We start from the raw sequence: 26,383 nt of genomic DNA, 5'->3' as shown, positions 1-26,383 counted from the left end.
TTATCAGAAACCTAGTTTCTGTCATGTGACTATAGTTTCTCCTTCCATGGCTCTAAGAAATGGTTTCTGACAGTGAGGCTATTGTTAGACAATGGAGTCTGAGTGTCATTCATCCTCAGCTCACCTTGATAAATTAGGGTTTTTCAAACCTTTGGAATTTGAATTTGGAGTCAAAAAAGCCTGCAACAGTATTGTTAACCCAATCAGTTGGAGAGAAGCAGTCATTACCACAAAGAGCGTCATTTGTATTTTAATGATTTCCCAAGGATGTGTCCAGAAAGGTCATTTGTATTTTAATGACTTCTCCATGACGTGTCCAGACATGAAAATTAACTCAGGGTTCTTGTAGTTCTTTGTGTATTGGCAGTAAAGGAAAGGTCACCTGACCTTAACTCCATTTTGTTTTACAAGTGTCTGTTTAGGGTTTATTGCATAAGTTCACTTAATAGTTCACAAGTTTGGATTGCGTGGGCATGACAACTCAGATTTCCTTCCAGCTGTGAGAGACGGAGGGTGCGAGTGAGAGGGACATGGAGATACCAGTCCAACATGAAAAAAGCATCCTGAAGTTCTTGTACTTCTTTCTCAGTCTCCAACTGCAGATTAGATAGACACAGATACAATGGATTTCAATGCTGCAGTTTGAGGCGCACTGGCAGACATGAGGGAACTGAAAATACTAGCCAACAGCTTGCGATTTTTATCACAGCCTGAGAGTCAGTTGCAAGCAGCATCTTGAAAATGACATATCATTTGAAGAGCCAAGATTCATACCTTGCCTTGTCCTCGCACAGCCAGAAGCTGCTAAATCCTGTGGCTACTGGATCACCTTCCCCACTCCATTCGAAGAGTTTCACCTTCCAACTGCTTCCAGTCCTAATGAAAGGTCATCAACTATTTCTCTCACTCTACTGATGCTGCCTGACCTGCTGAATGATTCCAGCATTTCTTCTTTTTAATCACAGTTTCACCTTATCTGAATAATTACCTGATGGAACAATCTTTCTCACAGCCATCTCAGGACTGGTTTTAAGCTGATACCCTCATATTAACTAGAGATAGTTAAAAATTATACATTTTTGTTTTTAGAAAAAGAGCCCATGACAAAGCACAATTTTATCAGCTACAATCACACAAAAATTCTTTACAATCCATGAGTTCATATATAACGGCAAAAGGGAATTGAATAAATACTTGAAGGGAAAATAAATTACAGGGCTATGGGGAACGGGCAAGGGAGTGGGGCTAATTGGATTGCTCTACCAAAGAGTGGGAACAGGCACAACGGGCCGAATGGCCACCTTCAATGCTGTACGATTCTATGAATAATAGGCTCCATATTTCTAGAGAGTCTAGAACTAGGGCTCATAGACTTTGGATAAGGGATCGGCCATTTAGGACTGAGGTGAGGAGAAATTTCTTCACTCAGAGGGTTGCGAATCTTCAGAATTCTCTACCCCAGAGGGCTGTGGATGCTCAGTTGATGAGTGTATACAGGGCTGAGAGCAACAGAGTTTGGTCACTAAGTGAATCAAAAGATATGGGGATAGGACAGGCGAAGTTGAAGTCGAAGATCAGCCATGATCTCAGTGAATACTGGATCAGGCTCAAGGGACTACTCATGCTCCTATTTTTTATGTTGATTTACGCTCTTGGCCTTACTATCCACGTTGGTCTCAAACACAACACCCTTATCCCCACAACTACCTAAAAGAAGTTGGGTTTCTTGGATAATGCGGGATATTGTGAGCCTCGTCAAAAAGAAAAAGGAAGCATTCATAAGGGCTGGAAGGCTAGGAACAGATGAAGCACTTGAGGAATATAAAGACAGTAGGAAGGAACTTAAGCAAGGAGTCAGGAGGGCTAAAAGGGGTTATGAGAAGCAATTGGCAAACAGGATTAAGGAAAATCCCAAGGCTTTTTATACATATATAAAGAGCAAGAGGGTAACCAGGGAAAGGGTTGGCCCACTCAAGGACAGAGAAGGGAATCTATGTGTGGAGCCAAAGGAAATGGGCTAGGTACTAAATGAGTACTTTGCATCAGTAATCACCAAGGAGAAGGACTTGGTGGATGATGAGTCTAGCGAAGGGAGTGTAGATAGTCTCAGTCATCTCATTATCAAAAAGGAGGAGGTGTTGGGTGTCTTGCAAAGCATTAAGGTAGGTAAGTCCCCAGGGCCTGATGGGATCTATCCCAGAATACTGAGGGAGGCAAGGGAAGAAATTGCTGGGGCCTTGACAGAAATCTTTGCATCCTCATTGGCTACAGGTGAGGTCCCAGAGGACTGGAGAATAGCCAATGTTGTTCCTTTGTTTAAGAAGGGAAGCAAGGATAATCCAGGAAATTATAGGCCCGTGAGCCTTACGTCAGTGGTAGGGGAATTACTAGAGAGGACAGGATTTACTCCCATTTGGAAACAAATGGACTTATTAGCAAGAGGCAGCATGGTTTTGTGAAGGGGAGGTCGTGTCTCACTAATTTGATAGAGTTTTTTGAGGAAGTGACGAAGATGATTGATGAAGTAAGGGCAGTGGATGTTATCTATATGGACTTCAGTAAAGCCTTTGACAAGGTCCCTCATGGCAGACTGGTACAAAAGGTGAAGTCACACGGGATCAGAGGTGAGCTGGCAAGATGGATACAGAACTGGCTCGGTCATAGAAGACAGAGGGTAGCAGTGGAAGGGTGCTTTTCTGAATGGAGGGGTGTGACTAGTGGTGTTCCGCAGTGCTGGGACCTTTGCTGTTTGTAGTATATATAAATGATTTGGAGGAAAATGTAGCTGGTCTGATTAGTAAGTTTGCGGACGACACAAAGGTTGGTGGAGTTGCAGACAGTGGTGAGGATTGTCAGAGGATACAGCGGGATATAGATCGGTTGGAGACTTGGGCGGAGAAGTGGCAGATGCAGTTTAATCTGGACAAATGTGAGGTAATGCATTTTGGAAGATCTAATGCAGTTGGGAAGTATACAGTAAATGGCAGAACCCTTAGGAGTATTGACAGGCAGAGAGATCTGGGCGTACAGGTCCACAGGTCACTGAAAGTGGCAACGCAGGTGGATAAGGTAGTCAAGAAGGCATGCGGCATGCTTACCTTCATCGGTCGGGGCATAGAGTATAAAAATTGGCAAGTCATGCTGCAGCTGTACAGAACTTTAGTTAGACCACACTTAGAATATTGCGTGCAATTCTGGTCGCCACACTACCAGAAGGACGTGGAGGCTTTGGAGAGGGTACAGAAGAGGTTTACTAGGATGTTGCCTGGTCTGGAGGGCATTAGCTATGAGGAGAGGTTGGATAAACTCGGATTGTTTTCACTGGAACGATGGAGGTGGAGGGGTGACATGATAGAGGTTTACAAAGTTATGAGCGGCATGGACAGAGTGGATAATCAGAAGCTTTTTCCCAGGGTGGAAGAGTCAGTTACTAGGGGACATAGGTTTAAGGTGAGAGGGGCAAAGTTTAGAGCGGATGTGCGTGGCAAATTCTTTACACAGAGGGTGGTGAGTGCCTGGAACTTATTGCCGGAGGAGGTGGTGGAAGCAGGTACCATCGAGACGTTTAAGAGGCATCTTGACAAATCCATGAATAGGATGGGAATAGAGGGATACGGACCCCGGAAGTGCAGAAGGTGTTAGTTTAGGCAGGCATCAAGATCGGCGCAGGCTTGGAGGGCCGAATGGCCTGTTCCTGTGCTGTACTGTTTTTTGTTCTTTGTTGTTCTCTTTGTTCTGTGTCATGTGTGCCTTTTCCCTTCTATAACCCTTACTATAAAACTGAAGACTATCCAAAACTTGAATACTGCTCCCATCTCACTGAGCTTCTACTCATGTCGGAAATAAAAAAAGTATTTTAGACTCATCTTGAATCTAGCCTCCAACCTCTTTCATTGCTATAAAGTATTACAAAGCATTTACAGCACAGAAACAGGTGAGTCAGTCTATCTGGTCCTCGGTGGTGTTTATGACCCACATAAGCCACCTCCAACTCTTCTTTACCTAATCCCATCAACATTTCCTATTCTTTTATCCTTCGTGTGCTTATCTCTCGTCTCCTTCAAGTCCCACGCCAGGACTTGAGCACAAAAATCAAGTTTGAGACCCCACTGCAGTACTGAGGGAGTGCTGCACTGTCACAGGTGCCTGGCTTTCAGACGAGTTGTTCAACCAAGGCTTCATTTTCCTTCTCAGGTAAATGTGAAAGGTCCCATGACATTATTCTGAAGAACCGCAGGGGAGTTCTCTCCAGTGTCTAGCCAATATTTACCCCACAATCAGCATCACAAAAACAGATGATCTGGTCATTATCGAATTGCTGTTTGTGGAAGCTTTCTGTGTGTAAATTGGCTGCTGCATTTCCACATTACAACAGTGACTACTCTTCCAAAGTACATTATCAGCTGTAAAGTGCTCTGGGATGTCCGGTGGTCCTGAATGCAAGTCCTTTTTTCCCTTGAATTTCTTCTGTGATAGCTCACAGGGATTATAAAGTCGGCAATCCAATGTGCTGCTCCCCTCACCTCCTCCAGTTGCATTCCAGATCATCATACCTCACTGTGTAAAAAAAGTATCTCCGAAAAAACGTATTGCGAAATACCTTAAATCTGTGTCCTTTAGTTACTGACCCTCCTGTTATTCTTTTGTTTTACGATGGCAGGGTAGGGATGGGGAGCGTGAGGTGGTGGCTTTTCCAACCATTTTCCTGTGTTAAGTAGGTGCGTTGGGGGAGTGGGGAGACAAGACTACCCCAGAATTACGGCCTTAAAAGGTCTCAGCAGAACTCTTGCCGGCTGAGAGTTGCCGAGGCTTCAGAGAAGGTGCCAGATCTTGGGCAATTAATCCAGTTGGACTGGAAGATATCTTAGGCCTCTTCTCTCCTTGGCTGGGAAGGACACTGTGGGTCCTACCTATTGGAGTGATTGGGTGATCCACCTGCCCCAACTAACCAGCCCTGCAATTCGGGTACAGGATTGACAGATGTCACTCTGCATCGCCACACTTGCACAGGGTGAGTGAGACGCTTGAAACTTCTGTTCCATATAAGTGCAGTGCTGTCCTGCACTATAACTTGCATAGTAGTAGTATCTTTAATGCAGTAAAACGTTCTCAGGGCACTTCACAGGAGTGCTGTTTAACAAAATGTGGTACTGAGCCACATGAGGAGATATTACGACATATGACCAAATGCTTCATCAAAGATGAAGGTTAGAAAAGGATGCGAGAGGGGTTGAGAGGCTCAGAGAGGAAATTACAAAATAAAATCCAGGAGGAGTGTACTCACGGCGATTCTGCTCCAAACACCATCACTACCTTCTCTCCGGCATGATTACTGAGCATGGTGAGCCTAAAAAGGTGGTTGACGGAGCTCTGCCGGGAGTATAACATGCCAGAAGCAGTCTTCATGGGTGACAGGTTCAGTTCCTCAGCCTCACAGGGCTCCACCTGTAGCTGATCCCTCATTGCGTAATCTGTCACACTATAACTGTCCTCACTGGAACAACATAACAAAAAAACAAATCATTAGAGGCAAAAAGCAGCAACAAAATATAAAATACAATTTATTTCCCCCTCATTTCCCGAAGTTCCTGACTCTCAATGAGGTGGAAATTCATAGCAGCCTGTTGCTTTCTGATACAACGTCCTATTTAGTTTCCAGTTTGGTTCATTTGGTAAGACACCCACCTCTGACTGAGTAGCAAGTCTGAGGATTGGGAATACTTTAGAAACCAGTAAAGGGCCAAAAAGTTGATAAAAAGGGAAAAAGTAGTACATGAGCATAAACTTGACAGCAATATAAAAACAGATTGTAAGAGCTTTTATAAGTACATAAAAAGGAAGAGAGTAGCTAAAGTAGCCATTGGTCCCTTAGAGGCAGAGACAGGAGAAATCATCATGGGGAACGAGGAAATGGTAGAGGCACTGAACAAATATTTTGTGTCTGTCTTCACAGTAGAAAACACAAGTTCCATACCAGAACTAGGCAGTAACGTAGGGGCTAAAAAGTGAGTAAATTAAGGAAATTGATATCAGCTGAGAAAAAGTATTGGAGAAACTCGAGGGACTAAAATCTGACAAGTCCCTGGGACCAGAAGGCCTACATCCTAGGATTCTAAAAGAGAAAGCTACAGAGACAGTGGATGTGCTCGCTATGATTTTCTAGAATTCCTTAGATTCAGGAATGGTCCCGTCAGATTGGAAGTTGGCAAATGTTATGCCGCCTTTCAAGAAAGGAGGTAGAGAGAAAAGAGGGAACTACAGGCCAGTTAGCCTAACATCAGTCATTGGGAAGATGCTGGAAACTATTATTAAAGAAGTCGTAACATTGCACTTGGAAAAGCACAGTATGATTAGAACAAGTCAGCTTGGTCTTCTAAAGGGAATTCCTGTTTGACAAATTTGTTAGAATTTGTTTGAGGATGTAACTAGTAGGTTAGATAAAGGGGAACCAGTAGATGTAGTATACCTGGATTTCCATTTGGCATTCAATAAGGTGCCACATAAAAGATTAACAGGCAAGATAAGAGCTCATGGTGTTGGGGGAAAGATACTAGCATGGATAGAGGATTGGTTAATAGACAGGAAGCAGAGAGTGGGCATATTCAAGTTGGCAACAGTGAATAGTGGGGTGCCACAAGGATCAGTGCTCAGGCCTCAGTTATTTACGCACTATATTAATGACTTGGCTGAAGAGACAGACAGTAATGTATCTAGGTTTGTTGATGATACAAAGCTCGGTGGAAAGGTAAGCGGCGGGAAGGACATAGAGAGGCTGCAAAGAGATATAGACAGGTTAAGTGAGTCGGCAACAAGATGGCAATTGGAGTATAATGTAAAGAAGTGTGAAGTTGTTCACTTTAGTCGTAAAAATAGAAAAGCAGAATATTTTTTAAAAGGTGTGAAACTGGTAAGTGTTGATGTTCAGAGAGACTTGGGGGTACTCGAACAAGGAACACACTAAGTTATCATGCAGTTGCAGAGGGCTATTAGGAAGGCAAATGGCATGTTGGCCTTTATTGCAAGGGGATGGAATAAAGAAGTCTTACTGAAATTGTACAGGGTGTTGGTGAGACCCCACCTGGAATACTGTGTGCAGTTTTGATCTCCACATTTAAGAAAGGATACACTTGCACTGGAAGCAGTGCAGTGAAGATTTACTAAATTGGTCCCTGGGATGAGAGGGGGTTGTCCTATGATGAGAGGCTGAGTAAATTGGGCCTATATTCTCTGGAGATTAGAAGAATGAGAGACGATCTAATTGAGACATACAAGATTCTGAAAGGGCTTCTTGATAGGGTAGAAGCTGAGAGATTGTTCCCACTGCTCAGGGAATCTAGAACATGGGGACACAGTCTCAGGATAAGGGGTCAATCATTCAGGACTGAGATGAGGAGAAATTACTTCACTCAAAGGGTTGTGAATCTTTGGAATTCTCTACCCCAGAGGGTTGTAGATGCTCCATCATTGAATTCATTTAAGGCTGGGATAGATAGATTTTTTGTCTCGTAGGGCATCAAGGGATATGGGGAGCGGGCAGGAAAGTGGAATTGAAGCCCAAGATCAGCCCTGATTATATTGAATGGCGGAGCAGGCTTGATGGGCCATATGGTCTACTTCTGCTCCTATTTCTTGTGCTCGTGTGTTCAAAATAGGTCATGGATTCACAGCTCATCTCAGGATTTTAGACCAGGGTTTAAGGAATTAAATTAGGACAGGTTGCATAAACTAGGTTTGAGTGTAGGAGATTAAGGCGTTATCTAATTGAGACATTTAGAGAGGAACTATTTCCTCTAGTGGGGGAGTCTACAACAAGGGGGCATACTGAAAATTAGGGCCAGGTCATTGATGTGAGGAAGCACTTCTTCACACGACAGGTAGTGGAAATCTAGTACTATCTCCCAAAAGGCTATCGAGGCTGGGGAACAACTGAAAATCTCAAAGCTGGGATTGATAGATTTTTGTTAGGCAATGGAATAAAGGGTTACAGAACCAAGGTGGATAGATGGAGTTAGGATACAGATCAGCCATGATCCAGCTGACTGGGGGAGCAGGCTGGAGTAGCTGAATGACCTCATCCTATGTTGATAGACAGAAACACCAGTGCAGCACTGAAGTCACAGGTACCTTTCTTCAAATGAGGCCCCATCTATCTGTTCCTCTGCTAAAGATCTGAAGGCAGTAATGCAGGAGTGTCCTACAACTAAAACACTGGGGACACCAAAGCCATTGTCTTCAGTTCCCAGCACAAAGTCCCTTCCCCAGACATGGACCCCATCCCGCTCCCTGGTCTCTGTCTGGGGCTAAACCAGACCCTTTGCAACCTTGGTGTCCTGTATGACCCTGACTGCACTGTGGATGTACCTACACCACAAGGACTGCAACGGTTCAAGGTGGTGGCTCACCCACCACCATCTCAAAGGCAATTACGGATGGGCAATAAAGCTGGCCTTGTCAGTAATGCCCACATCCCTTCAAAGAAAGTTTAAAAAGATGAGCTTCCAATCCCATATCCGCTCCATCACCAAAGCTGCTTACTTCCACTTCTATAACATCAGCCATCCCTGCCCCTGTCTCAGCCCATCTGCTGTTGAAACCCTCATCCATGCCTTTGTTGCCTCTAGACTTGACTATTCCAATGCTCTCCTGGCTGGGCTCCCGCTTTGCACCCTCTGTGAACTTGAACTCATCCAAAATATTGATGCCCGTATAGTAACTCGCACCAAATCCCATTCACCCATCACCCCTGTGCTCGCTGATCTACATTGGGTCCCTGTCCTACAATACCTGGATTTTAAAATTCTCATCCTTATTTTCAAATCCCTCATGTCCTTATCCCTCCTTATCTCTGTAACCTCCTTAAGCCCTACAACACTCTGAGATCTCTGTGCTCCTTTAATTCTGGCCTCTTGCGCATCCCTGGTTTTAATCGCTCCACCATTGAGAACTGTGTCTTCAGCTGGCTGGACCTAATCTGTGGAATTCCCTCTTAATACAATCTTTTTTTTCCCTCTCTTTGTAACCTATTTGACTCCAAATCACCCTCCTTTTCAGTCATTCCTCTGTTTAGTTCTCAATCTTTTAAAGTTATCGGTTAAGGAGATAAGACTGTTGGTTCTGTCGCTCACTAAGATCTCAGTTGCCCTGGTGCCCTTGCAGCACCGTGGTCAGCTCGCAATCCCAGCAAGTTACAGGACAAAAAAATAAATAAACTGAAGGAATCAGCAAAAAGTCTAACTAACCGGGCACACAGTGCGATGCCTCGTTCCATCAAATTCTGGACTAATAGAAACAGAAATACATCAGAAACCAGTTATTACAGAGCTGTAAGAACAAGTACATTTATAGCTGTATCCCATCCCCCCTCCAAATGGTTAAGAACTTTCCAAATCTTTAAAAACACAGCTCGCTGAGTTGGCAATCAGTCTATGTGACAAGAGAAGCCCAACAACATGTAAAGGATGGATGAGCAATTGAGAATCCCAGCGCCTAATTTAAAAGGCGTGCAAACAGTTGAGTGGGTCAGTTCATCCAATCGGCACATCCCACCTAAATTCTACATTGCACCGGACAGGCAGGTTTGCAAGTGCACGGATGGGATGCTGGCCAATTGCTGGACACCCTCACACTAGTGGAAGAAAAGTGGAGAGTTCCAATTGACTATATTCCTCCCTCAACTAATACCGCCAAAACACAGGTTAAACTGGAAACTCATTTCATAGCTGTTTGTGGAATATTGCTGTGTGCCAAATAAAGTTCCCGAAGCACCATAAGCCAGGCCCTTTTAGAATCACAGAATCATAGAATGGTTACAGCACAGGAGGCTGCCAATTAGTCTGTTGTGTCCACGCTGACTATCTGCAAGAACAACTCAGCTGGTCTCACTCCTCCACCCTTTCCCGGTAGCCCTGTAAATCCTTTCACTTCCCTTTTGAAAGCCGATTGAATCTGCCTCCACTCCACACTCAGGCAGTGTGCTCCAGATCATAACCATAAAAAAAGCTTTTCCCCATTTCCCCTGTGAAAAACCTTGGGATACTTGACAAAGGCACTAAATGTAAATTGTTGTTGCTTTTATTAACTGCTTTGGGATGTTTTATAACATTGAAGACGCTATATAAATGCAAACTGCACTGATTGTCACCGACCACAACAAAAGATCATCTCTCAGGTATTTTTTCATGAAGCCTGGGCCACTTTTGAGAAAATAAAATCACTGAATAAACCAAACAACTTCGGCCTTAATTTCTTGTAGTAACACATCGGTTAACTGCTTCATGCAAAACCCCTCAAACACTGTCAATTGCTTATTCATGAACTAAAGATCACTTTAAAGCACTGCACTGATGAGTGGACAAATTAACCAGTGCGTTACCAAAACACAGCTGACCACAGTGCGACAGGGCAATTCCTCCTTTATAAACTTCCGTGTTCACCCACAAAACTGGTAAGTATAAAGGCAATTCACCTCCTGTATTCAACTTAGGACAAAATCAGTGGAGACCCATCAATAATTAAACATTAGGTAAACTTTTAAAAAGTCTAGTGCATAACATTACGTGACAAGTGCGCAGATCAGGTATTTGGGTGTGGAGATCAAGACAGCCATTTTTGCAGCCCACATAATTTTGCCTCCATTGAAGTGTGCTCCTACCACTCAAAGATCTGCATGAGGAACTCTTGTTCATAAAATTTACCCATCGACGTTTTTCGTATTTCAAGGGTCTGAGCAGCGTAAGTCATTTACATTGTCAGCCATAGCTTAGTGGGTCCCGCTCGCGCCTCCGAGAATGAAGATCGTGGCCTCAAGTTCTACTCCAGTGACACGTCAGTGGAGTGCTGCACTGTTGGAGATGCTGTGTTCAGATGAGATGTTAAGCATCTGCCTTCCCAAGTGGACATAAAAGATCCCGTGTCATTATTTTGAAAATGACTTGGGAGTGACCTGAACAATATTTACCCTTGAACTCACTCACTACAACAAATAATCTAGGCATTTATCTTACATGCTATTTGTGGGATACTACTGTGCACAAATTGGCTGCTGTCTCTCATAAGAACATAATAGGAGCACGAGTAGACCATACAGCCCCTTGAGCCTGCTCCGCCATTCAATACAATTATGGCTGATCTTCTGATCAACTCCACTTCCTGTCTGCTTCCCTCGATTCTCTGAAAGACTAAAAATCTGTCCATCTCAGCCTTAAATATACTCAATGATGGAGCATCCGCAACCCGCTTGGGTAGACAATTCCAAAGATTCACAACCCCTTGAGTGAAGTCATTTCTCCTCATCTCAGTTCTAAATGTTGAGACTGTGGCCCCATGTTCTGGATTCCCCAGCCATGGGAAACAACCTCTCAGTGTCTACCCTGTCCAGCCCCTTCAGAATCTTTTACTTTTCAATGAGATCACCTCTCAATCTTTTAAACTACAGGGAGTACAGGCCCAATTTACTCAGCCTCGCATCATAGGACAACCATCTCAGCCCAGGAACCAATATAGTGAACCTTCGCTGAACTGTCTCCAATGCAAACATCTCACACACCGGAAATGTGACAGTACAAATTATGGACTAACTCTGAAGAGTTATGAAAAACTGACTTTGTCTTTTAAAAAAATGAACCTTTATTTTAAAAAGGGAACAATGGTCACAAAAGAAAAAGGGATTGGCTTTTGTGTACTCAAATGGTCTGACAAAGATAAAGGACAAATCTTCAAAGGGAGGTGTCAATTGCACCCCATCCTAAAAACATTCCACAATTGAATGTCTTCTTCTGAAACAAAGAAGGTGTGAAGTAGCCACATCCTGGGCCATTGTGGATCACCATGGGAAAGAGATGAGAACATCTCCTACCAGGAGGTGTGAGGTGACACAGTCTTACCTTTAAAAAAGACAGAGGACAGAGAGAAGCAACATCCTAGTTGCTTGTTCCAACCAAGCCAGAAGGCACATGCCCGGCTGCAGAAACCTACATCTACATTATACAGCAGTGAGAGCTAGAAGTGACCCACCATCTTCAACTGAACCTTCAATCAAGAGAGAAATCTACAATCATCTCAGGCCTGCACCCATCAAGGACTTGATTTCCAAGAGAATCCAACAGGTTTATCGTGGCCTCTCCCCCAATAAAAGTTACCTTCCTTTTTTCCCTCTCTATCTGTCTCTTGTGTGTGCATGCAAGTGAATGCGTGGGTGAACGCAGTTGCGGTAATTCCGGGATAAGGCGTATTGATCAATAAACAATTGATTTTCTGTTTAAAAGCTACAAGAAAACCTGTCGCTGTCTGTTTGTTTGTAAAATAAAACACCAAGGGGCTAAGATCTAATAAAAAATACACTTGCTGCGGTCAGATGGGGAGTTAAGCAGTGGGAATCACCCACGTCACACCATGTAGCCATCCTTAAATATGGAGACCAAAACTGCGCATGGTACACCAGATGTGGTCTCACCAAAGTCCTGTACAATTGCAGTGAGACTTCCTTATTCTTGTACTCCAACTCCCTTGCAATAAAGGTCAACATGCCATTTGCCTTCCTAATTGCTTGCTGTACCTGCATGCTAATTTTCTGTGCTCCTTGTACAAATACACCCAAGTTCCTCTGAATGTCAACATTTAGAAGTTTCATACTTTAAAAAAAATTCTTTTCTATTATTACTAACACTAATAACCTCACACTTCTCCACATTATGCCTCATCTTCCACCGCCTTGCCCGCCTCTTACACTACATCAGTGCGAGTCTTTCTCTTTTTAGGAGCGACACCGAGATGACTCAGTTCTCAGCTAAAGTTCTGCAAAGGAAACCCGACCGAGCCCGAATGCCGGACCCAGAATGCGACCCGACCCGAACCCGACACGTCATCGGGTCCCCTCTGGGTCGAGTCAGGTAGCATCATTACATGGGTAAAGGCCTGCTACTCGACCCAACCCCGAATGGACCCGATGACGTGTTGGTTCGGGTAGGGTTAGTCGCAATTCCCGGTCCGGCATTCGGGCTTGGTCGGGTTTCCTTTGCAGACCTTTACCTCACATATAAGGCTATCCAACAGGGCATTGCAGTCCTTCATTGTCAGCTACACAGACCCCAGGCGTGTTGTGAGGCAGCCAATCTCATCCACACAAGAGCCTCAACGCCCCTTCATTCAAACCACACCACCCAGATTAACAGATTAACTGCTCATTTGCCATAGGGGGACCTTGTTGTGTCAAAATGACTGTGTTTTATACATAACAACAGTGACTCCACTTCAGAAGTAGTTCATTGGCTGTCATGTGTTTTGGAATATCCTCAAGATGTGAAAGTCGCTATATAAATGCCACATCTTCCTTTCTTGACCGCTAATGGAAACAACCGGTGGAATTGGTAGACCAGGCTGGCACCAATGCGACGACTCAGCTTGTCAATCAGTAAGATTTAGAATCAAATGACTGGTAATGGGTTAGGAGGACAAAACTCCCGTCAATATTGAGTCTGTATTTCCACAAAAAAACACCCCATAGGAATAGGAAACACTGTACTTCTATTACAACTACACATAGTGTGCGGAATTTTATAGGGCTGGCAAGGGCAGGCTGGGAGGCTTGGCAAAGGGGGGGGGAATGGAGGAGGTGACGAAAATAGCGAGGGAGTGTGGAGGGTGGCGTGCCCGTCACCTTCCTGCCACTATGGCATTTTACCAGCAGCGGGTGGGCCCTCCACTGCGTGGTGAGACTGCCTGGTGAATCCTTGTGGCCACCCTTCAGGCTGGCGGAGTGGGCTCCCCCCCGCTTAAGCAGGCATTCTGTGGCCCAGGCAGGGGCAACACCCCACCCAGCCTCACCAACCACCACCCCTACCCCCTCGCCAGGACCTGCCTGTCTCCGGTGACGCTCCCCGCACCCCCCCACCCCCACCCCAGCTCACTATCTTGCTGCGAGTCTGGCATTCATTGATGCGTCTCGCAGTTGGGTGCCGTCCCAGCAGTGGCCACCGCTTCCAGTGGCGCTGCTGAGACAAAAAGCTGCCAGTCTTCCGATTGGCCGGCACCTCTTAGAGGCAGTGCCAGTCCCTTAAAGGGCCAGGAGCCCTGACAGCAGCTGCTAGATTGGCAGAAAATCCTGCTGGGGCTCTCCCAAACATGCTGAGGTGGGGTTTCCGACAGCTTTCCTGCCCATTGTTGGGGTCACCGCTGCCCTGGAAAGATCCAGGCCATTGTGTACATTGGCTGCCATGCTTCATGCATTACAACAATGACTACACTTCAAAACATACTTCACTAGCTGTGAAGCACTGAGACATCCAGAGGTAGTGAAAGGGGCTATATCAATGCAAGTTGCTGTTGTTTTCTTCAGAGATGATGATGGAACTATGGGTTTTGCGTACTGGATTTCCCTTTGCTACAGAAATTAAATTGCACCCAACCCATTTTGCTTAGGACCATCACAATGAAGGTTTCTTTTCCTCAATCTTAGAAACTCTGGTCTAAATTTGGGCCGTGGTTCCAGAGGAGAATTTATTGCTCCACTCACCCACACTCCCCCAACGCCCCCGACCCCTGGGTGACATACACCATTTTCCAAACAAGACACCAGTGTTTAAAAAAAACTGCAACCTCCATTCAGCTGTTCCCGCATTCAGCAACTCCTCTGTATGCAAACTGTCAAGAGTTAAAGGAGCTGTCAAATGCTCAGTACAAGACAAACATTGCCACAGAGATAACAAGGCCTCCTTAACAACATTAATTCTCTTCCTGCTGTTGATTTCAGGCAACTGTTGGAACTTCCCTGACACAAAGACAATTCCAAGACTTCAACGCTCACAGACTCACCCTCCATCCCAACCCCCTTAACCACTGCAAGCTGCTTTTAATCAACGCGCGTCTGTTTATGCTCGCAAACCCTCAAGTCATTCTTAATTGATCAAAGAGGCCCAATTACAGGAGTCTGAGCATTTGGAAAGGGACATAGATGAAAGCTTCAGGTTGCTCAAACCAATAGTACATAGAATTTTAAAACACACAGGCCATTCGGCCCATCTGGACTGTGCTAGTGTTTATGCTCCACGAGAGTCTCCTTCCACTCTGACTTCCTCTCACCCTATCAGCATTTCCTTCATATTTGACACCTCAATGGACTTACTCAGCACATTCAACAATTGCAGAATTTATGATGGTCCTTTAAAGGTACAGAGCCACTGAAGAGTGTCAAGTCTGAAACTTTTTACGCCGTTAAATTTATTCAGTTTTTATTTTTAAAAAACTTTAATCCGACATGAGAATGACACACCATTATAAATTCCTCTGCCCGTATTTAAGATGGAATCTGCCCTAATAAACTTGTCCAAGTGTAATTTTGGGAGTCAGAAGGAAAATTTGAATTGGATGCTCAAAATAGGGAATCCTGGCTTTTTGTAGGGGAGGCACCAAGAAAATTCTTTGAACGTTTTTCACCTTCCATAAATGTGAGGTGATCCAACACTCTGCTGTCTATATCCTAACTCGCACCAAGTCCTGTTCACCCTTGTGCTCACTGACCTACATTGGCTCCCAGCATGGCAATACCTCGAATTTTAAATTCTCATCCTTGTTTTCAAATTCCTCCCTGTCTCTATAACTTCTTCCAGCCGTACAAAACTGCAAGATCTCTGGGACCCTCCAATTCTGACATCCTGTGAAACTGCAATTCCTATCATCACTTGACCACTGGTGACGTGCTTGCAGCTTCCTGGGTCTTAAACTCTGGAATTCCCTCCCTAAACCTCTCCACATCGCTCTCCTCTTTTAAGACTCTCCTTAGAACCTACTTCTTTAACTAAGCTTTTGGTCATTCCTCTGTGGCTTGTTGTCAAATTTTGTTTGATAATCCTCCTGTGATGCACCTTGAGATGTTTTACTATGTTAAAAGCGCTTTATCAACACAAGTTGTTTTTGACGTTACCTCAGGGGCTTCCTGTTAGGCCCTGGGGTCGGAGGCCAGCAGAGTAGAGTGCAGGGGGTCAAAAGTGAAGGGGGGGCTCCCAGGAAGCGCAAGAACTCTCAGATAGACCCGCAGGGGAAGATTATTTTATTTTTCAATGAGCAACTCTCCAGTCCCTGCAACAGGCTTCGAAAGCCAACACCAGTCTCCAGCCAGTCACCTCCTGCCCAGAAACACAGCCGGGGTCAATATGGAGGCAGGGAAATGTGCCACCCCTCTGGGAAATATGCCCCAATGAAGGGGGAAACCAGCTATTTGCTAGTTTGCACAAATTGCTTTCTGCACATATTTCAGCTAATGAGAAGGTTAAGGGGACATTTAAGCGAGGCATTTAACATTATGAATAGTTTTGAAAGAGTAAATAAGTAGAAGCTGCTTCTACTAGAAGAATGGTTGGTACCAGAGGACGCGGAATTAAAAGAGTTGACAAAAGAACCGGAGGGGGGGGACGGGACATCAGGAGAATTTTTTTACCCAACGAGTTACGATGATCTGGAATGTGCTGCCTGAAAAGGGGGGGGTGGGTGGAAGCAAATTCAGAATTGGATAAATACTTAAAAAGGAAAAATTGCAGGGCTTTGGGGGAAAGAGCGCGGAAGTGAGACTATTTGGATAGCTGTTTAAGAGAGCCAGCACAGGTCTGTGGGGCTGAATGGTGTGTTTCGGTGCTGTAAAGCCACTATAATCTACATCAGTGACCAGCTGCTTCTCTGATTACTGATCAATCCAGGGCTTGCAAGGACTGTGCAGAAAGCTGGAAACCAACGTAACCTGTTGCAAATGAATCCTTTCAGTTGCGTCGAGACTATATATATAGGGCAGAATTTTCCGTTTGGGGTCGGGACCCCAACATCAGGTTCAAATGTGGGTCTTGACCCTGCACCGTGTCGGGAATAGTAACTGACAACGATTTTTGTCGAATTGGCCAATTAGTGGCCAGGGAGCATGCTCGACGTCCAATTAAGGACGGTGGGTGGGCTCTCGGGGCTGGAGGAGGCCCTTTAGCGATGACACATCAGCAGCCCTGTAAGAGGTGCGAGTTGCTGCTGATGCCTGCAGAGAGAGAGTACATCCACGAAAATTTGATTGAGAAAAGGCCACAGCTGCCGGGCCGTGATTGTGGATGGGCAGCTGTGGTCCAACAGCCATGACGGGCACGGGGTGGAGGTATCCCTAGCGGGATGAAACGCAGCCTCCTCACCTCACCTCCTGCCTGCAGGCCCCTTTGTTTAACTGGCTGTGTTTCGGCCACTGTGTGGGGCCCGCCTGACAACTGGAAAACTCCAATCGGTCTGGGAGAGGAGCCTATAAACTACCCTCTGCTTGTGCCTGCCCATCTCAGTTTCCATCGATATTCGCCTTGGAAAATCCTGCCCATAGCTCCTGAAGAGAATGTCTCTAGGATATTTACCAAGATTTCTGTCTCTCTACATTCTTTTTTTGGTATGTGTAATGAAAATAATCTTCCAACTGTGTGGCATCTATTTCACCAGACTGGCCGTGATACCACGGCATTGCTTGTGAATGGTGTAGGACCCCTGCAGCAGCAGACATGATGTTTAGCTGTCTTCATCTGGCCTGTTTCTGTAACTAGTGGAGTGACACAAGGATCAGTGCTGGGGCCTCAGCTATTTACAATCCAGATTAATAACTCAGACAAAGAGACCGAGAGTAATGTATCTAAGTTTGCTGACGATACAAAGCTAGGTGGGAATGTAAGCTGTGAGGAGGAAACAAAACGGATGAAAAGAGATATAGACAGGTTAAGTGAGTGGGCAACAAGGGCTGGGATTTTATCCAGGCAATGGGGGTCTTGACTTAGGCCTGCTGGATCAAGTGCCAATTAGGCACTTAAGTGGACAGTGTCGAGCCTTTCCCGGGATCAAGAACCCTGGCAACGGATGCCTGGCAGTAGTGTACCACAATTTAATACACTGACAGACATGCCCCACCAATACTATACCCAAGTGTTATACAGTGAGACCTGTACCCCCAGCATTATACAGCAACAGACCTGTAACTACCAGCATTGTAACACAGTGTTATACTGTGACAGACCTGTACCCATCAGTACTGTACCCCAGTGTTATTTCGGAGGCCGGTAGCAGAGGCAGTGGCTGCTGCCAGTGCAGCACTCACCTGAGACGCTGGGCTCAGGCCACAGGTAAGTCAGGGTGGGAGGGGTTTCGCAGGGTGGGGGTCACGTGGGAGCGTGGTTAAAAGGGGCGGCAGCAAGGGTAGGGGGTGTGGGTGGTTATCAGCAGGATCCCTTTTTCCCGATGCCGGGTCCTGCGTTCGGGCAGTAAGTGCCTTTTAATGAGGGAACCCGCCTACCCAACACCACCACCCCCGCCTGACCACACCCAACAAACAACCCACACGGTTTGCTTTGCGTGCTCCCTGTGCGGCAACAAGCCCACTCGCTGCTGGGCTAATTCTGGCAGTGGCAGGATGAGGCCCTTAACTGAGCATTAATTCACAGGCCTTCCTTCCCCAGACTTCATTTGAGTCGAATCGCAAAGGCGGCAGGACCACACCCCCCCCAATTCCACCCGATTACATGCTCTCCCCGTCTCCAAACCCGACACAGGAGAGAGCATAAAATTCCCCCCCCGCCCAAGGTGTCAGATGGATTAGCATGTGGGGAAGTGTGAGATTATTCACTTTGGTCGTAAGAATAGAAAAGCAGAATATTTTTTTTAAAGTGTGCAACTTTGAAATGCTCAGAGAGACTAGGGGGTACATGTACAAGCAACACAAAAAGTTAGCTTGCAGGTACAACAAGCAATTCGGAAGGCAAATGACATGTTGGCCTTTATTGCAAGGGGATTGGAGTACAAGAACAAGGAAGCCTTGCCACAATTGTACGGGGCTTTGGTGAGATCACACCTGGAGTACTGTGTGCAGTTCTGATCTCCATATCTGAGGAAAGACACACTTACATTAGAGGTGGTACAGCGAAGGTTCACTAGATTGGTTCCCAGCATGAGAGTTTTGTCCTATAGTGAGAGACTGAGTTAATTGTGCCTATACTCTCTGGAGTACAGAAGAAAGCAACGCAATCTCATTGAAACATACAAGATCCTGAAGGAGATTGACTGGGTAGACACTGCCTGGGGAATCTAGAACACAGAGGCACCGCCCCAGGATAAAGCGTCAATCATTTAGGATGGAGATGAGGAGTAATGTCTTCACTCAAAAGGTTGCGAAATCTTTGGCATTCCCGACCCTAGAGGGTTGTGAAGGCTCCATCATTGAGCATATTCAAGGCTGGGATTAATTAATGTGTAATTGTTGAGGAAAGTTTCGTTTAGGTTGGTATCTGCTTGCACTGTTGGAGCTGCCATCTTTCAGATCAGACATTAAATCAAGGCCCTCTCAGGTTAAGATCCCATGGCAATATTTTGAACAGCAGGGGAGTGATTGGCAAAAGAACCAGATGCGAAATGGAGATTTTTTTTTACTCAGCAAGTTGGGCTACAAGATAAGAGCACGGGGGTGAGATTAATTGGATAGCTTTACCAAAACAGCCAGTACAGACAGGGCAGGCTGAATGGCCTCATTTCATCCTCTATCTTTCCACGATTCCATGAAGTCCTAGAATCTGAATGGAGATTAAATTTACTAAATGTTATGCAGGGATTTCACAGGAAAGAAAATGAAAAATTGGCAGTCAAGCTGGTTAGACTGATGGTCTTTTCCTGCCAGGAATGCACTAGAATTGCAACAACATAGTTGGAAAATTTATCGATGTTCCCTTTCTTCAGAAAGTGGGACTGTTCCCCTCAATTCAAGCGTATAATTTAGAAACGTTCCCTTAAACTGTGAATGAATTTGCCAACTGATTTTTGATCCTAACTGCAATCTTCAGGATGGAACCCCTGATTTTTTTGTCGTAACTTTGGCAGACCATCTCGCGAAAGGTGTGAAGGCCATTGATGCTTTCACAGAGGTCCCACACTGCCCTGCCCCATGGCTATGTTGGCAGATGACGAAACCAATTTTTAGAATAGAGAAAAATTGGAAAGAAGTAAAACTGACTGTCGACTCGCACAAAGTCAAAACCTACCAAACTGTCTTTTGGAACTTACAGCAGGAAATCTCCAGCAGGAAAACTGCTGACATTTGCTGAGGTCCTCACTTGGAAAGGTTCAAAAACCAATTCTCTGAATGATATTGATTGATTTATGATACCACCGTACAAAAAAAGACAGCAACTCCCTGCTGCCATAACCCCGAACACATTCTACCCAGACACAGATCCAACTTATGCCCTGATGTCTAAGCATAAAGAAAGAACTTGCATTTATATAGCACTTTTCACATCCTCGAGATGTCCCAAAGTGCTTTACGATCAACGAAGTAGTTTTAAAGTGCAGTCACTGTTGTAATGTAAGAAATGCGGCAGCCAATTTGTGCACAGCAAGCTCCCACAAACAGCAATGTGATAATGACCAGATATTCAGTTTTTAGTGATACTGGTTGAGGACATTAGGAACTCCCTTGCTCAGTAACCTCATCTCACCCTATAAACCTCCAAGGACTCTGCATTCCTCCAATTTTAGCCTCTTGCACATCCCCTATTTCCTCTACCCCACCATTGCCAGGCATGCCTTCAGCTAGACACGAAGGTCTGGAATTCACTCCTTAAACCTTTACATAGAATATACAGCATAGGAACAGGCCATTTGGCCAAACCAGTCCATGCTGGCATTCAAGTTCTAGGACAGTGGAAACAACCATTCGCTCTATTGTAACATGGAAAAGATCCCACACAAAGTTTTGCAGGAACTGCTAGGATGCTTTCAAAAACTCTTTCCACTAGATTGGAGTTACACCACAATTTCAGCTGTCATCCAAGATGACAATCTTGTAGATTGTTTCACTTCACCTGGCTTTAGGGTAGAACCTGCTATTTGAGTGATATCATCGCTTTTTCCAGAACTGAGCATTGGAACTGCTTTGGCTCAACACAACAGCACAGTATAACAGCACCCTTCATCTCACTGCATTGCTAGTTGAAGAAACATCTTTACCTGGAGAGTTGTTAGAATGTAGAACTCACCATCACAGGGAGTGTGGAGATGAACAGCGTAGATACATTTAAGGGGAAGCCAGATAAGTACATGACGGAGAAAGGAATAGAAAGATATTTCAATAGGACAAGATGATGCAGGGTGGAAGGAGGCTTGTGTGGACCATAAACACTGGCTTAGAATAGTTGGACCGAATGGCCTCTTTCGGTGCTTTAAATTCAACATAATTCTATAAGTAATGAATGTTTCCTCCTCTCTGTGCTGATTCCGATTAGATTAACAAATGAAGTTAATTATTTCCAAGATCTGAACACAGTTGTATTAGAAATACAGTGTTTCCTCTTCCTGTGGGCTGTTTTTTGTGGAAAGTTGAGACTCAATACTGACGGGAGTTTTGTCCTCCCAACCCATTACTAGTCATTTGATTCTAAATCTTACTGATTGTCAAGTTGAGTCGCCACATTGGTGCCAGCCTGGTCTCCTGATTCCACTGACTCCATTAGAGGTCAAGAAAAGAAGCTGTGGCATTTCTATAGCGACTTTCACATCCTCAGGACACTTCAAAACGCTCGACAGCCAATTAATTACTTCTGAAGTGTAGTCATGTCATTATGTAGGAATACACAGTCAAGGACCCACAATTAGCAAATAAGCCATTAATCTGTTATGGTGGGTGGTGTGGGTTGAGGAAAGGGTGTTGAGTCTCTTGCCTGGCTCAGATTGGCTGCCTTGTATTACACATGGGGTCTGTATAGCTGAGAGCTGAGTCATCTAGCTGTGGTTCCTAAAGAGAGAAAGACTTGCACTAATGCAGTGTAGGAGATACAGCAGCCAACTTGTGCACAGCAAGATCCCACAAACAGACATGCGATAAATGACCAGATAATATGTTTTAGTAATGTTGGTCGAAGGCTTAATATTGGTCCTGGATACTTTATAGTGTTAGGTATCTTTTACATCCACCTGAGAGAGCAGGCAGGGATTCAGTTTAACTTCTCATCTGAAAATATTAAAGTGTACCGCTCTGCTAAGACCAGACAGAGACAGTAGAAGCTTCCTCACTCTCTACATCCCTTCTCCAATTATTGATGATCAGTGTACTTCTGGTTCCCAATCTCTGCACATGGAATGTAGCAGCTCCTGAAGCTACGTCTGCCCATTTCATCACGTGACTTGCACATGACTCAGTCACATTCTTTACCTTGCTCTTGATCTATTACTGTGAACTTCTTCAAACAGGAACAACCTCAACAACTGCGTCATAATGGGTCTATTTTAACCGACAGGCGAGAAATAATAGGGATGGTTCTCCCTTTTTCACCTCTTGACTGACTGTTGTTAAAAAATGTGCTTTATCTCCTGAGCATTTTAATGTTCAACAAATAGACAAATGACAGGTTTCTTCGAGTAAGTTTAAAAGAAAGATATATGTTCAATATACAACACGTGAGAATGTACACAAACACACACACACACACACACACAGATTAAAAGATATCATTTAGGTCTGATGGCTTTAAAGTGTCCTCTTTTTAACTTGCGTTTCCCCGGGGAATGGTGCAGGCCTGCATTTTTTCCCTTGTTCAGACTTCGGAGGTTTAGGAAGATGCATGTGTTGCTGCAGACTACTTTTGTTATATTCCAGTCAAAGTTCACTGGCAAAGCCTGTATGATTTCCCAGGTAGGGGGTTCAAGGCCAAACTCCAATTACTGCCGAGATGTAGTTCAAAGATGGTGTTCTGAGGCAGGGCCCTGTCACTTCAATGGCACAGATGGATCGCTCTCTTTTCCTTCTGACTTTGCCTGCCCAGAATATCTCTTATTAAAACTCCTCATCAGAAACCTGGTTTCTGTCATGTGACTAGAGTTTCTCTCTCATTCTTCTCATTAATGGTGCTGATGGCGAGGCCATAGTTAGACAATGGGGGCCAGACCAGGTAAGGACAGAAGATTTCCTTCCCTAAATGGGGTATCACTCATCTTCATTCCATCTTGATAAAGTGGAGATTTTCACACCCACTCTCTCAAGTTTGAATGAGGAATTACCAAATTTGCAATGCCATTGTTAACCCAATTCGTTGGAGAGAAGGAGCCATGAGCACAGAATGGGTCATTTACCTAGAAAGTCATAGAGTTATTTACGTCACAGGAGGCCATTCAGCCCATCGAGTTCATGACTGTTCTCCATGAAGCTATGCTGACAGTCCCACTTCCTGACCCAATCCCCGTAGCCTTACAAGTCTATTTCCCTCAGGCAGCCATCCATCTTCCTCTTGAAGTCCTTGATTGTCTCCGCTTCCACCACCCCTATGGGCAGTCAGTTCTAGGTCATTACCACCTGCTGCATGAGAATGCTTCCTCATATTTTCCCCTGCACCTTTTGCCCAAAACTTTCAATCTGTGTCCCCTAGTCCTTGTACTACTTGTTCATGGAAACAGTTTTTCCTTGTCTAACTTAACCTAAGCCTGTCATAATCTTGTACACTATTTTTTAAATTCATTCATGGGATGTTGGCGACGCTGGCCAGGCCAGCATTTATTGCCCATCCCTAATTGCCCTTGAGAAGGTGGTGGTGAGCTGCCTTCTTGAACCGCTGCAGTCCATTTGGGGTAGGTATACCCACAGTGCTGTTAGGAAGGGAGTTCCAGGATTTTGACCCAGCGACAGTGAAGGAACGGCGATATAGTTCCAAGTCAGGATGGTGTGTGACTTGGAGGGGAACTTGCAGGTGTTGGTGTTCCCATGTATTTGCTGCCCTTGTCCTTCTAGTTGGTAGAGGTCGCGGGTTTGGAAGGTGCTGTCTAAGGAGCCTTGGTGCATTGCTGCAGTGCATCTTGTAGATGGTACACACTGCTGCCACTGTGCGTCGGTGGTGGAGGGAGTGAATGTTTGTAGATGGGGTGCCAATCAAGCGGGTTGCTTTGTCCTGGATGGTGTCGAGCTACTTGAGTGTTGTTGGAGCTGCACCCATCCAGGCAAGTGGAGAGTATTCCATCACACTCCTGACTTGTGCCTTGTAGATGGTGGACAGGCTTTGGGGAATCAGGAGGTGAGTTACTCGCCTCAGGACTCCTAGCCTCTGACCTGCTCTTGTAGCCACGGTATTTATATGGCTACTCCAGTTCAGTTTCTGGTCAATGGTAGCCCCTAGGATGTTGATAGTGCTGGATTCAGCGATGGTAATGCTGTTGAATGTCAAGGGGAGATGGTTAGATTCTCTCTTGTTGGAGATGGTCATTGCCGGGCACTTGTGTGGCGCGAATGTTACTTGTCACTTATCAGCCCAAGCCTGGATATTGTCCTGGTCTTGCTGCATTTCTACACGGACTGCTTCAGTATCTGAGGAGTCATGTTATTAATCTCCTTTGTTCTAAGGACAACAAAACCAGTTTTTCTAACCTAGTAACTAAAATCCTCCATCCCATGAACCATTCTGGTAAATCCCCTCTGCAACCCCTCAAATCCTTCCTGAGGTGAGGTGATTTTTAAAAATTCTTTCATGGGATGTGGGAGTCACTGTCAAGGCCAGCATTTGTTGCCAATCCCTAAATGCCCTTGACAACTGAGTTGCTTGCTAGGTCATTTCAGAGGGCAGTTAAGATTCAGCCACATTTCTGTGGGTTTGGAGTCATATGTAGGCCAGACCAGGTAAGGACAGAAGATTTCCTTCCCCTAAAGAACACTGGTGTACCAGGTGAGTTTTTATGATAATCAATGATCATTTCATGGCAATATTACTGAGACTAGCTTTCAATTCCAATGTTTTATTAATTAATCAAACTTAAGCTCCACCAGCTGCTGTGCTGAGATTTGAACTAGTGTCTCCAAGGGCTCTAGGTTACTAGTTCAGTGACATTACCACTGCGCCACCATGTCTCCCAGAGCTGGACTCTTTTAATGCCTTTGCCAAGATTCTTACAGTTTCCATGTGTATTAGCGGTACAGGATAAGGTCACCTGACCTCTTGACTCCATTTTGTTTTGTAGGAAAAGTGCCTGTTTTGGGTTTACTTCACCAGTTCATTATATGGTTCATAGTTTCTCCTTGCATGAGTGCGACAATATAGAATATCATCTTTCTCAGCATAGATCAGTCTCACTGCCTGCCTCTGTTCTTGTGCCAGTTGAAGGACCCTCTTATTAATTATTTTGCAAAGGAACAGTCAGATGAGAAACCCCTTTGGGCCTAACCTTATATGACTCCGAAGAAGGGTCACTGACCCGAAACGTTAACTCTGCTTCTCTTTCCACAGATGCTGCCAGACCTGCTGAGTGATTCCAGCATTTCTTGTTTTTGTTTCAGATTTCCAGCATCCGCAGTATTTTGCTTTTACTTATATGACTCTTGATGGTTATCGATGGTTAACTTTCTACTTGTAAACTATCAGCTCTGGCCAGTGGTAACACTCATGTCTCTGAGGCAGGAAAGTTATGGGTTCAAACCCACTCCAGGAACTTAAGCACATAATCTTCTCTGAAACTTCAATGCAGGAGTACTGCACTGTTGGAGGTGCCATCTTTCTGATGAGACACTAAACTGAGGCCTTTGTCTGCTCTCTCAAGTAAAAGATCCCATTCCACTATTTCAAAGGAGAGGAGTTCACCTTGGTACCCTAAACAATGTTTCCCCTCAACCATCATTAATAAGAAAAAGAGTATTGGGTCATTATCACATTTCCCTTTTGGGGAGCTTGCTGTGCACAGATTGACTGCTGTTTCCTACATTACAACAGTGACTGCACTTTCAAAGTACTTCATTGGGTATAATGGTCATTGCAAAGTCCTGAGGTTGTTGAAAGGGGCTATATAAATGCAGGTCTTTATTTTTTTTGACTAACAAATGTGACATGGCTCCAGACAATATACAGAAGGGAATGGAGAGTGAACATATGAATTAGGAGCAGGAGTAGGCCACTCGGCCCCTCAAACCTGCTCCGCCATTCAAAAGATCATGGCTGATCTGATTGTAATCTAGACTCCGCATTCCCGCCTACCCAGATAACCTTTCACCTCGTTGCTTATCAAGAATCTATCTATCTCTGCCTTAAAAATATTTAAAGACTCTGCTTCCAACACTTTTGAGGAAGAGAGTTCCAAAGACTCATGACCCTCAGAGACAAAATTTCTCCTCCTCTCTGCCTTAAATGGGTGACCCCTTATTTTTAAACAATGACCCTTAGTTCTAGATTCTCCCACAAGGGAAACATCCTTTCCACATCTACCCTGTCAAGACCCCTCAGGATCTTATATGTTTCAATCAAGTCACCTCTTGCTCTTCTAAACTCCAGCGGATATAAGCCTAGCCTGTCCAACCTTTCCTCATGAGACAACCCGCCCATTCCAGGTATTAGTCTAGTAAACCTTCTCTGAATGGCCTCCAATGCACTTACAT

The 26,383-nt window shown here is 44.8% G+C and overlaps 1 protein-coding gene across 7 annotated transcripts in view; it reads right to left on the bottom strand.

Annotated features, from left to right (window-relative positions):
• The window catches only part of LOC137375453 (rho guanine nucleotide exchange factor 26-like), a 225,825-nt gene that overhangs the window by 23,584 nt on the left and 175,858 nt on the right, over positions 1 to 26,383 (bottom strand). For all 7 annotated transcript variants that reach the window (XM_068042725.1, XM_068042727.1, XM_068042726.1 and 4 more), the window contains exon 12: positions 5,285 to 5,494. In XM_068042725.1, the coding sequence (XP_067898826.1) occupies positions 5,285 to 5,494 (210 nt within the window). The remainder of the gene's footprint in view (positions 1 to 5,284; positions 5,495 to 26,383) is intronic.

This window comes from Heterodontus francisci, chromosome 11 (assembly GCF_036365525.1).
Source record: "Heterodontus francisci isolate sHetFra1 chromosome 11, sHetFra1.hap1, whole genome shotgun sequence".
Taxonomy (NCBI): domain Eukaryota; kingdom Metazoa; phylum Chordata; class Chondrichthyes; order Heterodontiformes; family Heterodontidae; genus Heterodontus; species Heterodontus francisci.
The sequence above is the reverse complement of the archived record's forward strand: the minus strand, read 5'-3'. Positions and strand labels throughout refer to the sequence as shown.